This window comes from Balaenoptera ricei, chromosome 8, assembly GCF_028023285.1.
Source record: "Balaenoptera ricei isolate mBalRic1 chromosome 8, mBalRic1.hap2, whole genome shotgun sequence".
In the NCBI taxonomy this organism is placed as follows: Eukaryota; Metazoa; Chordata; class Mammalia; order Artiodactyla; family Balaenopteridae; genus Balaenoptera; species Balaenoptera ricei.
Window position 1 is genome coordinate 83,490,867 of NC_082646.1, and position 13,104 is coordinate 83,503,970.

The 13,104-nt window shown below is 32.7% G+C and overlaps 1 protein-coding gene across 6 annotated transcripts in view; it reads left to right on the plus strand.

Annotated features, from left to right (window-relative positions):
• METTL15 (methyltransferase 15, mitochondrial 12S rRNA N4-cytidine) overlaps positions 1–13,104 on the plus strand; it is a 199,807-nt gene that overhangs the window by 71,218 nt on the left and 115,485 nt on the right. For 5 of the 6 annotated variants that reach the window (XM_059931298.1, XM_059931299.1, XM_059931296.1 and 2 more), the window contains one exon: positions 10,693–10,758. The exons of the other annotated variant lie outside the window; for it this stretch is intronic. In XM_059931298.1, the coding sequence (XP_059787281.1) occupies positions 10,693–10,758 (66 nt within the window). The remainder of the gene's footprint in view (positions 1–10,692; positions 10,759–13,104) is intronic. 6 annotated transcript variants of the gene reach the window in all.

Sequence of the window (13,104 nt, forward strand, 5' to 3'; positions counted from 1 at the left end):
TTTGATACTTATTCTTTGGGTTTAAATTTCCAGCTCACGTGACATGATATTAAGTTATAATAGAGTTATTTCAAGTTTACTTAACTGTCTTAAAAATGCAAAGGAATTGTCTCTTAATTTATAGTCAGATATGTTTAGATGCTATTTATTTTAGAATTACAGAATATTTGAGCTTGAAGAGATCATCTCTTTTAATCTTCTTGACTTATCATTGAAAAAATTAAGGCCTAGAGAGGTAAAGTGACTTGCCTGAAGTCATATAGCCACATTTTTATATAAAGAGCTTAGCGTGTTGCTTATATATTAAGTGTTTAATAATTATCTGTTGAATTACATGTGTTTCAAAACCTGGATAAATGATCATGACAGAAGATGCAGAATTAATGTTTACATTAGGTAGAATTATAATGTGAATTAGTACAAATTAAAACATTTTAACAAAATTAAGTGATTTTTTTAAAAAACATTTTTAATGGTGGAGTAAGTCAATATTTGCTATACTTAGCTCATTTGCTTTAGTTACAACTTGTTCAGCCAAAGTAATAGATGTAGACTGGCACTAATGAGAGTTATCCTAGATTGCATTTACATTATATTGTATAATGAAGTTAAAACATTGAACCTACTAATAATAACTTTGCTTGACAGCAGAGAGTTACTATATATCTACCAGAAGGCAAGTGATGCTTCTTTCATATGATTATCATATTAAGGTTTATATTTTAAAGTTACCCCTGAAATTATAAATTGTTTTGTAGAATTGAACTTTAGCACAAATGTCTTTACACTTGCCTGTAGAATTTAAAATTGGTGACAATGCTTTTATTTTAAATTTCATCTGAAATTTTAAAGCAAATATTTATTCTCTATATAATTTGGTGAAATTGGTGACTGTTTTCTTTTCTTATAATGTCTTTGGTTTGGATATCACAGTAATTCACATTGCTTTTCTTTCTCCTTGTGTTATAGTTTTCAGTACTTTGTGGGATATTTTTGAAAATTCAACAATTAACTAATATTGGAAGGCAGAAGAAAGCTGGAATAGAGGTTTAAAGAGGCAAGAAGATCTAAATTATTTAAACTTTATATTACCATAAAGAAATTTACCTTTCAAGGACTGTATCATTTTTGTAAAAAAAAAAATTTTTTTAGTAGAACAGTTAGTCAATAGTACTTTTTTTACAACTTAAAATATTTTTTATAAAAATAGTACATGGACGTAAATCTGTGGTATATTTCACATTTTGCGGGTAGTATTCTAGTGTTTAATTATGAACTCCAAGTACAAAAAAGCAAGTGGTGATATAGAAGAGTTCTTTTGGCTCAGAAACATTTTAAGAAGTAACAACAATTACATGTCTGAAATAAGACAAACTCCTGAAAGGCAAAGTTGATTTATTTTTAAGCCTGTTGTGGAAACTAGTAGTCAGAAAATAGCTTAGCATTGTGTTCTGACAGTAAAATATCTTAACTGATTAACAGAAAGTGCTGGTTGTTTTTGCTTAATTTTCTCCTTCTAGCGAGAGTAAGAAGAATTTTCTTGATCTGGTTTAATATTTTAATGTTTATTATTTTACCTTAGCCTGTTCCTGATCTCATTTGGTATAGTCAGTGTTTATATATTTAAAGCCTTTTTCAAATGATTAACTGGATCATCTGAGGTTATTTGGGGTATTATGTTTTACTTCAAACATAGGAAACAACCTCCTTCTTTGCTTATTTGTATTTGTTTTAGGATCAGGTATTCATTCAAAGATCGTATTTTCTCTATCTTGTATCTTCTCTTAAGATTGTGTCAAATAGGTTTGATACTTTGCATTATGAAGACATAAATAATATTGTCTCACAACAAATGATAACACATTCTGTAACACACAACTTGGCATAACTAAAAGATTTCCAGGCTTTAAGTGGTTATCAACTTATTTTGGAGTAATGTTTATTGCAACATAAATCTAGAATTGAAGGTAGAGAATTGAGGGTAGAAGTTTAATTTTAGGTGGGAATAATTGGAAAAATTGACTTTTCGTGTAGCTTAATAGTGTTTCCTCCTCAAATCCAGAAAGCATGATTTAAGATGATTTAATTTAGAGTGGATTGGAAATATTGGACTTTTTTGGTTGTTGTTTAATAAATAGAACTAACTCAGAAGAAGCACTTGAAAAGTGGAAGCAGATATATAGGGAAGACTAGCTTCCCTTTGTTATAGCAATTTATAGTTTTTTGTTTTGTTTTAAGAAGTTGTTCCCCTTGTATTCTAACATAATATAGTCCTGGTGCTTAAAAATATCCTTATACTAGTTTTCATGTTATACTTATTGCTTAGAAACCTAAATGGTCTCTGCAATAATGCTCATATTTGGCATTTAAGTACCTTGTAACTCTGAAATACTTGTATTATTCTGGGTTATTGCTTCAAGTACTCCAACCATACTTTTTGAAAGTGGGGGGGTCATAATTGGGGGAGGTACAGGAGGCACACAACACAGGTTTCATGAACACAGGTCCAAGAACAGAGACCATGATATAGGCTTTTGAGATTCCCAATGCAGTCAAAGTAAACAGGTGGTAGATCTGTTATAGTGAGACTTTCAAGCTCCCTAATTATTTTTCATAGCAATAAATAATTTTGACTGTCTGAATTAATTTTCTGGTTTTGGATCTATGGTGTTTTGAAAGACAGTATTTCTAAACACATTTGAGATAGAATTAGATGTCATGCCATTATTGTCACCATCAAATGTTTAATAGCAAAAATAATATTTGTGTACTGATCTACAGTGTACAAAGTATTTTCATATAAATTATCTCTTTATTTCACACAACTGTATTAAGACTCACCTTTATTAAATGACTTTTCCAAGGTCATAGAGTGGAGACCCTTTTCTAAATGAACCCCATTTGTTAACTTCATTTTCAGTGGTCTTAAGGGCACCCATGTGGTTTTCTAGCACTGCATTAGGACTCTGTTGAAATAGTTGGGTGGAGAATTATACCTTATGCCAATACCATAACAAAGAACACCTTAAAGAAGCCAAAATCTAAGATTCAAACCAAATAAAATTATTAATGCTAATTCCAGCTATCTGTAGTGAATTTGGATAACCCTATACAAATTAAACAAGATCTTTGTTTAATACCTATCTAAAGTTTATTAAAACAGTTTTTCTTAGTAGGTTAATTAGGCTGGCAGTTGTATGAAGTAAATTTTGGTCAAGGAATAGCCAAGGTAGTAATGCAGTAATAAGTTATAAATGTGCTCACTGTGCTCTAGAATGTCACGATTGGAATACAAGAAATATGTGTAAGAAAAAATACAAATATTCAATATTGATGGTTGAATGAGCTGAATAAATTAGACGACTCTCCTTTCAATTTAAGAAGTTTGCCAGTGTTTGGATACCTTTGAACAAAGAAAAAATGGAAATAAAATTTTTATTAAGCATAAAAAAAAAACAGTTTTTCTTGACAGACAGAGTATTTTCTTTAAGAATTTTATAGGCTTTCTCTCTTCCTTTCCCTTTAAGTAAGCCATCTATTTGTTTATCTAAACTTAACAAATGTTTGTTACCTGTTATACTCATAGCATTGCTGGAAGTCTACATCTGGATTTTCTGTTTTGCCTTACTTATTGTTTCAGACTTGAAGACAGTGTTTGTAATAGTCAGGGTTCTCCAGAAAAAAATGGAATCAATAATGTATATACCTATGTATTAAGAGGTTTATTTTCAAGAGTTGGCGCACACATTTGTGGGGGCTAGCAAGTCTGAAGTCTGTCGGGCAGGTAAGCAGGCTGGAGTCTCATACCGGGGTTAAAGCTGTGCGGGTGTTTTTTTTTTTAACCATTGACTTACAATATTCATTTCTGATATACAACATAATGATTTGATATTTTTATATATTACAAAATGGTTGCCACTGCTGTAGTCTTTTTTTTTTAAGTAGTACAATTACAATTTACTTCATATGGAAGAGGGTCTTTACTCCATGCCACCATTAGCAAAATGTCCACTTTTATTATTTGCTGACAATTTCAAAAGCAGACGAATTTTAGAGGAAGAGTTACCATTTCTGTTTTTGCATTGAAATTTCTCACTGAATGTCAATAGTTTATCAGCAGAATGCAAACATGAAGACTTTTGACTTAAATCTTTCTTTTTTCTTCTTTTTTTTTTGAATTTTATTTAATTTATTTTTTTTATACAGCAGGTTCTTATTAGTCATCCATTTTATACACATCAGTGTATACATGTCAATTCCAATCTCCCAATTCATCACACCACCCCCCCCACCCCCTGCTGCTTTCCCCCCTTGGTGTCCATACGTTTGTTCTCTACATCTGTGTCTCTATTTCTGCCTTGCAGACCAGTTCATCTGCACTGCTGTAGTCTTAAAGAAGTATTTCTCCTTCCAAGAAACCTTAGTTTTTGCTCTAAAGGGCTTTCAACAGATTGGATGAGATCCCATCCACATTATGGAGAGTAATTTCACTTACTTAAGGTCAACTGATTTTGGATGTTAACTACATCTACAAAATATCTTCACAGCAACACCTAGATTACTGTTTGATTAAATAACTTGGTACTGTAGCCTAGACAAGTTGACACATAAACTAATCATCACAATATTGTTTATCTGAAAAGTTACTAGAATTGCACCCATCCATCTGAATATGATGAGGCTTACTCATGGAAATGTTTTTAAAGATTCCTGCTAGATTAGATGTGTAAATCCTAGCTACTACCTAAAATACTTTACAGGAGGCAGGGTGATAAAGCAAGAAGCTCATGGACCCTCAGAATCAAAAAGGCCACTGTCTCACCTTGGCTTCATTACTTACTGCAGTTTGTTTTGGGAAAAACCACTTAAACTCAGTCTGTTTCCTGCGCAAACAGGGCAAAAAATATCTATCTCACAGGAGAATTAGATGAGTGTTTAATGAGTTAATGGATGCTAAACACCTGGTAGACTTTCTGGCGCATGTTAGATGCTCAATAAATATTAATTCCTATTCCCTTTTCTCCTTTATTTTTTTGAAAGCAAAATTTGTTTAGTTACCAATGTATTTGTATTCATTTATTCATGTATACATTCAACAAATATCTATTCAGCTCTATGTGACAGGTACTGTTCCAGGTATGAGAGATACAAAAGTGTATCTACTCTCATAGAACTTATCTTCTAGTGATGGGACACAGACAATAAACACAATAAAAAAGAAGGATATGAGGTTGATTATGTTATATTAGATAAGTTCTGTGGAGAAAAAGTAAAGCAAGGGAGGGGTATAGGGAGAAATGAGTGTTGATGGTGAAAAAAATTTTAGTTTTTAGCCTTACTAAGAAGATTATATTTAAGCAAAGACCTGAAAGAGAAGACAGAACAAATGCTCCATCCTTGAATATCTGTGCTGTGATGGGGAAGGCAGGTGGGACGTTAAGTACAAATGCTTTATGACAGGCATTGTTTGAGGAACAGTAACAAGGCTCTCCTGATGGGAATAGAGTGATCCAGAAGTAGAGGAGTAGAAGATGGAGTCAGTTAAGTTAGGTGAGGTTTGCTGGGCAAATTTTGAAGGGCTTTGTGAAATGGAAGACCATTAGAAAGTTTTGAGCAGAGGAGGAGTGACATGATCTGATATTTGTGCTACTCAAAAATAAATTATAGGAAACTATAGGAGGTTTTGTTAAGAGCATAGACTCAAAGGACAGACTGCATGAGTTCAAATAACTCTGTAATTTATTAACCATGCAACCTTAGGCAAGTGCTTCTCCACATGAAATGGAAATAATAGCATCTACCTCACAGAGTTGTTATGTAAAGTAGCCCTCAGCTTGGCACATGTAGAAAGAATCTAATTAGTCTTTGTTATCATTTTTAATAATAATAAGAGGGTCCATCTGTAATATGACCCATTCCCTGCTAGTGATCTTGAATTGATTCTTAACCTGTTATTGTCATTGATTTAAATGTAAAACTATATTGATAAATTAGAAGGGGTCGTCAGTATGAAGGAAATATGCCGCCGCTTATAAATTGGTGCTTTAGATTTTGAGAGGGTCACAGTTTGAGAGGATCATGTTGATTCCCAGAAAAACAGATTGTCTCCTCTGATGATACCAGGGTTTTTTTTTTTTTTTTTTTTTTTTTGGTCAGTGCTGTCATCATTCTTTAATGCAAATAGGTTTGAAACTTTTGTGACAAGTTTGACATTTTTTCCGACTTTATCATTTGTATCTAAACTAAGCTTTGGTTCTTATGAGTACTTCTTCATGGTAGCATTCCTTCTGTCATTTCTCCTCATATGAACCCTTCCTTTTCTACCTGTCATTATCCTAGTGCAAGTCCTATACTTCGTGGGCTCTCATCTGTTCTTGTGCTTCTTGTCAGTGGAAGTAGTAGGTATTATTATTATCATCATCATCATCATTATCATTATTATTATTTTTAATCACTCACTATGTGCCGGAAAGTATTCTAAGCAATTTATATACACAAATTTATTTCATTCTCATTGTAATCCTATAAGATCAGTGTTTCTGACTTCATTTTATAACTAAGAGAGCTGACTCAGAAAGGTTAAACAACCTTATATTCAACCTGGTCTATTTCGTTTTACAAATCCTGTATGCTATACAATTAAATCAGTTAATGATTCAAGAATAATGTTCCTTTGCCTTTGTTTCAGATTTTTCCTGCCTCCTGGGACACATTCTTTCCTCTGTTATACTTAGCTAGTTATAATTGAGGTTTGATTTGAGGCCATCTTCTTTGATGAAGGAGACTTTTCAGACCATGACTGCATAGAGTATTTGCTTCTGTAAAACATAGTTTACTCTTTGTTAACATTGACATGTAATTATACACTGGCATTTGGCATGTCTGGAATTTTGTTGGACAAGTGACTTAACTTCTCTGAACCTCAATTTCCTCATGTGTAAATGGAGATAAGTATACAATTTTAGTTCACAATAAAAAATTGGCATGTTTGGAATTTATTTAATCATTTCAGGGATACATGTTTGGTCTCTCCAAGTAGACTGAATGTCCATTAGGACACTAGGAGTATATTTTATAATTCTTTGTATCTACATGTAAAACTTATACTCTAAAATTCTGTATTCTCCATACAGAATTTATACAATAAATGTGTAATTTTTACTTTATTATCAAGGTAATTAGATAATTGATTTTAATATGACTGTTACTTCTTGTCAGTCAACTGGCCACATTGAAAGTTGTGTAAAGTTTTCCTGGTCAGTTAAAAATAGAGAAATTTTGGATGCTTTGTTTCTAGTAATATGTCAGAATACCAGTGTAGTTAAATTAGCCCCACTGTCCAATTCATTGTCCCTACATGGAGTTGTTTATGCACCATGTTTACGCATATGATTAGTAGTGTGATAAAATTTTTTTTTTTAAATATTTATTTATTTATTTGGTTGCACCAGGTCTTAGTTGCGGCAGGTGGGCTCCTTAGTTGCGGCTCACCAACTCCTTAGTTGTGGCTCACTGGCTCCTTAGTTTCGGCATGTGGGCTCCTTAGTTGTGGCATGTGAATGCTTAGTTGTGGCATGCATGTGGGACCTAGTTCCCTGGCCAGGGATGGAACCCAGGCCCCCTGCATTGGGAGCATGGAGTCTTAACCACTGCACCACGGGGAAGTCCCCATGTGATAAAATTTTAAAGGGCAATAATAAAAATCTTTAAAGGTATTACTATCTGAAAAAGAAAAGTAATAATAATATTTACATTTTAAACATTTGCTTTTAAAGAGTAAGTATTTAAAAGATCGTCTAGTAAGCTGTATTTTTTTTCAATTTGGGCTGAATTAAAAAAGACAATTCAAAAATATTTTCTTAGTTTTAAGACATAGCAAAGTCAGAGTAATTATGAAATTGTCTTATTTTAGATATATCATAGGTGATTTTTATTGCATTTAAAACTCTTTGAAACTTCTCCCTCTAGAAATGTTAACATTATCGAGAGGATTCTTTTAAAGACGATCTGCCAACTAAAGGTTCTGTTAGTGTTTCTTCAAACTAAGAAGCTGTGAAATATTTTTTGTATGCTAAATTACTTTTGTATTTAGTATAAATTATTATGGAATTTAGGCCTTTTGTGAATAATTATTTTCTTAATTAAAATACATTTTACTAATATTATTTATGTAGTACTATACCATTTTCAAATTTCCTTCATGCATATTGTCTTATTTGCATATCCTAATAAGGATGTGGTGGACTAAATAAAGTGATGTGAACTAAAATTGTATATTTATCTCCATTTACACATGAGGAAATTGAGGTTCAGAGAAGTTAAGTAACTTGTCCAACTTTTAAGGCAATTAAATAATAGATTCTGGATCAGAAATCAGATATTTTGACCTTCATTCTCTTTCTTTTATACCCTGCTGCCTCATTTAGATCTTGTTTTTCAATTCATGTAATACTTGAAAGTCACAAAAGCAGTTTGTTCTAAAAGTATGTAGATATTTTATTGAACTTGCCTCTTCTAATTATTTTGAATTATTTTAAAGACATTTTCTGATTATTTTTTCTCTTCCTAACTTATGAAACTCTTTGTCACTCCTTAAGTTTTACTTTCTAACATCTACTCCACACAAGGATTTAATGGTGGTGTAGTGTATCCTGAGTCTGAGTCTGAAACTTGTCCAATCTTCAATCACATGTTTAAACGAGTTAAGGAATATGGAAGTTCCTACTCACCTGCCCTTATATGCATGCATACACATAGGCACATATACGCACAGTGGATTGGACACCAATACTTATATATATAGCTGTGCTTTGACTTGTATAAAATTAATGTTATTTGGAGGCCAAGTAATAGTAAATCTTACCATCATTGGTTTTATTTTAATGATGATAAGGATTTAATTTTAGAACCATGTTGAAACCATCATCAGTAAAATGACTTGTGGTCCCCACCAAAAATTTTTGGGAAGAGCATTTGCTGAACACATTGATGAAAGAGTTCAGTATTGTATTATTTTCACATTATTTTTCCAAATACTTTAAACAATCTATATACTTAATAATTCTTAGAAGAAAATAACTGTCTATCATTCTCAGTAGCTGTGTGGTGTTCCTAGAAAAGTTTGTCCAGAATATGTTATCTGAATTTCTTGATGGTGTTGATTTAAAACTATTTTTCTTATTCAAAAAGATGCAGGCAGATTGGCATTGTCTGGGCCTGAGACCTTTGTGAAATTAAGCTTATTGAAACCACCCAAGCCATATTATTTTTAGCTGTTTGTGTTAATTCAACCATTGTATCTGAAAACAGATCAAATGGCAGTCCATTGTACAACACTGGGACTTAACGATTGAAATTTATTCCATGTTACAGGTAAGAGTAAAAGCTACTCATCACCAGGAAGGATGAATACTCCAATTATTTAATATAATCGAAGAACGTACTTTACAAAGAAAAGAAAAAATAAGTTTTGTTATGATAAGTAAGATTCCTTTTGTGAATAAGATAGAATTTAAGCTACAAGATGAAATGTCTGCAGAATTTAGGCAGAATGAGTCATCATAGTAACACCAATACTCTTGATAAAATGAGAAAGAAGATAAATTTATTGCAATGCATTGATTGTTTTGTTTTTGGTGTAACTTTTATGTTCTTTTGAGAGTTTTTTCCTTTTACATTAGCTCATGTAATAGTTACAAATAAAATAAGCGTGTAGCAGACGGATACTCAACAGACCTTGACAAGACAATAATAAATCAAGGGGTTTTGTAGGACAAATGTTTGTTCAGAATGTTAGCTGACTATGGGGTTGGTGGCCTTCTATGTTCACAGTTATATGTTCTAATTTATTTCAGGTCTCCAAATGCATCAGTGTGACAAATGTCTACCTGTCACAGATTAGAGAGAAAACATAAGTAAAGCCTGAGAGAAGTCGCTGATAGTCTTGAGTGATTTAAGCACACAATGGTAGAATAATAATTTGCCTTAGCAATTATGAACATTTCAGTGACATTATAAAGCAGACTACTTTCTAGTAATTTTTTATCAGAATATCCGTTATATCATATCCAAATAACTAGCTCATCTCTCTTAACATTTGTCTCACTGGTTACATCAAAGGAGCTCCCCTCTGTTGCCTTTGGTAAATGTATGCCAGGTACACTGTATTCGGGGCACAAATTTCCAAAGGCTGCATAGTATAATTTGGATATATAATGAAAATAATTTATCTTACCCTTTTTTTACATGTATCAATGTTTTTGATTAGGATGAGCTTTTAAAAATACAATTAAAACTTAATGTTCTTTGAGCATTTTCAGGAACCAAACTTCTTGCTCCCTCTATGGATTATTGCTATTATAATTGGGCCTATTACATTTGTATGTTTTTTTTTTTTTTATTCTCTTCAGAATCTCTGTTCAGCCATGTCCCTCACTTCACTGTTTCAAGTGTACTACAAAGAGTTATTCTATTCCTATATGAAATTCTTAAACCTCTTTGTTCTTTCTATCAAGCTGCCTGTATCTTCACATACTTTCAGTTTTCTCTTTTCTGGAGTAAGAAGTTGTTCCTTGGCCTTTCTAACACTAACTGGGAGGTGGCAGGGCATGGAGAGGCAGTGTGGAAGGGAGGGAGAAGAAATGCTTCTTTCTGCTTCTGTCTCTAATTGTACCACCCATTCACGTTTTCCAGAGTAAATGCCTCCAACACGTTCATCTGTTGTCAAGTGGAGTTATTTTACCTAACGTACAGGCCGTGGTAAGAATTAAACTAGATCAAGTTTTTAAAGTGTGTGGCATAGTTAGCATTGGCACGTAATTGCATAGTAAATGGTGTCTGTTATCCTCTTAGTTACCTAGATAGCATGCTTTGTGATCATTGAAACAATTTTTCTTACTTCTCCACTCACCACATCTAGTTACTATTTTACCTCTATAAAAAAAGCAAAGTAATTAGTAGTATAGGTTCAGGAGAGAGAATTGTTTTTGACATCAGGTTTCATCATTCGTTAGCTGTGCCTCAGACAACTTACCTAGCCCTCTCTAAACCTCCCCTTTCTCTTCTGTAAAATAGTATTATAATAATAATAGTAACTTGGCTCAGAGTGTGGTTTTGAGAATCACGTTCAATTAACTAAATGTGTATGTGGGTATATTTATGCCTATATATAAAATGAATGAATAATACAGATAAAATGTTTAGCACTACATTTTGCATAAAATAAGCACGAAATAAATGTGCATACATTTGTTATCACTCTCCATTCCTATTGCCAGTTCAAGCTTTTATGTCCTCTTACCTGGGTGCTCTACACCAGGTCACCACTATATTCTCACACTGTACCATCCATCTAGTACTGTTGGCAGTTAAATTATTTTTTGTACGTTAAAAAAGGAAGTCTTCAAAGCTGTCCAGTGTCTAGCAAATATGGTGTAAATTACTTACCCTAGCCTTTTAGGACTGCTGCAGTTTGATTTCACACTACCTTTCCTGCATGAGCTCCTAGTTTGTCTATCTTACATTGCTACTACAAGGATTAAGAGAGGGTACATACTGCAAAAATTAAAACAGTATCTGGAACATACATGAAAGTTGTTCATTTTTACGTTTCTCTCTTTTCCCTTTTTATCCTTTCCACCCTCTTCTTTTAATAAATCCTGGATTCTGGTCAAACTTGCTCTCCTTATATCTGACATATCCTCTCCTATGTCTATGCCTTTTTTAAGTTCTAATTCTCCTTGTTTTTATTTATCCAGCAGATATTTATTGGTTATATTCTGTGTGTTATTTATTGTTTGGCACCAGGGACACAAATGTTTAGGGCATCTTTCAGAGGTTATTCTAGAAAGAAAGGACAGTATGTTAGAGATACTCAGGCTTCCAGGCTGAAAACTACATGAGAGCAGGACCCATGTCTATTTCGGCCTGCTATTGTATTTCTAACTCTTGGAATAGAGCTGTGGACATACTAGGATTCTCATAATTGTTTGGGAATAAAATTTGAGAGAGGTGGAACAAGGAAAAGTGGGAGAGAAGGCATGAGACAGCTTGGCATGTTTGATTATTGCATATACTTCTGTATGGTTAGAGAATATGTTGTAAAATTCATGTCTGGGAGTAGTGAGAGATAATGTTGGAAAGAAATGAGGAGGCCAGAATATGAAGAATATTGTCCATTTTGCCTAGAAGTTTGGACTCTATCATGTAGTTTTGGAGAGCCTGTGAGACGGTTTAAGTAGGAATTTCACATGCTACAATTTTATTTTAGAAAGGATATCCTGTTAACAGTGTAGCGAGAAGAATTAGAAGTGAGATTAGAGGTATGGATATGAGTTGTGAGGCTACTGCAATAATAAAGCAAAGAAATATAGGGGCCTGAATTAAAAAAGTGAGTAGAAAGATTTAAGATATATTTGTATGGTAAAGTCAACTGGACTTGGTAACTAATTTGATTTGGAGAATATGAAGAGTGAGAAGAAAGGGTGAGCTCTGAGTTCTGCCCAGCCTTCAAGGCCCAGCTGAATTGTAACCTACTTCAATTTCATTCATCTCACTACTGATTAAAATTAATATTTTTTTACTCCTTGTAAAATATTATATACACCTTTCTTATATTGTTGATTTCTTTTTACTAATAATTATTTGTGTGCATGTCTAAATTCTCTGACCAAGCTGGAAGGCTCATAACTTATTATCTTTGTATTACCTTCTATGGCCTTATCTATATTGGATGTTCTGTAAATATACAGATTATTAATTAATGCCATGCATTTTAATTTAATTACCTCCTGAAAAAACTCTAGAAAGTTAAGTATATGCCTGAGACATTTCAGTATTTCAAAATGAAGCTAGTTACAATTAGGTGAAGTTTAACTAAAATTCTTTCAAAAGAACTTTCATTCAAAAAATTCAAAATTAGTAATTGCCAGAAAAGAAAATATTCATAGGAAGAAATTTAAAAGTGAAATAAGGCCATATTGTTTCCAAATTCAGATGAGAACTTACTATTAAAAATCTTTCACAGATTGGAAATGACTAATCAACATTAGAAAAATGTAATTGGAAGATCTGCCCTCATATTGTTCATGGCCAAAAATGTTTTAC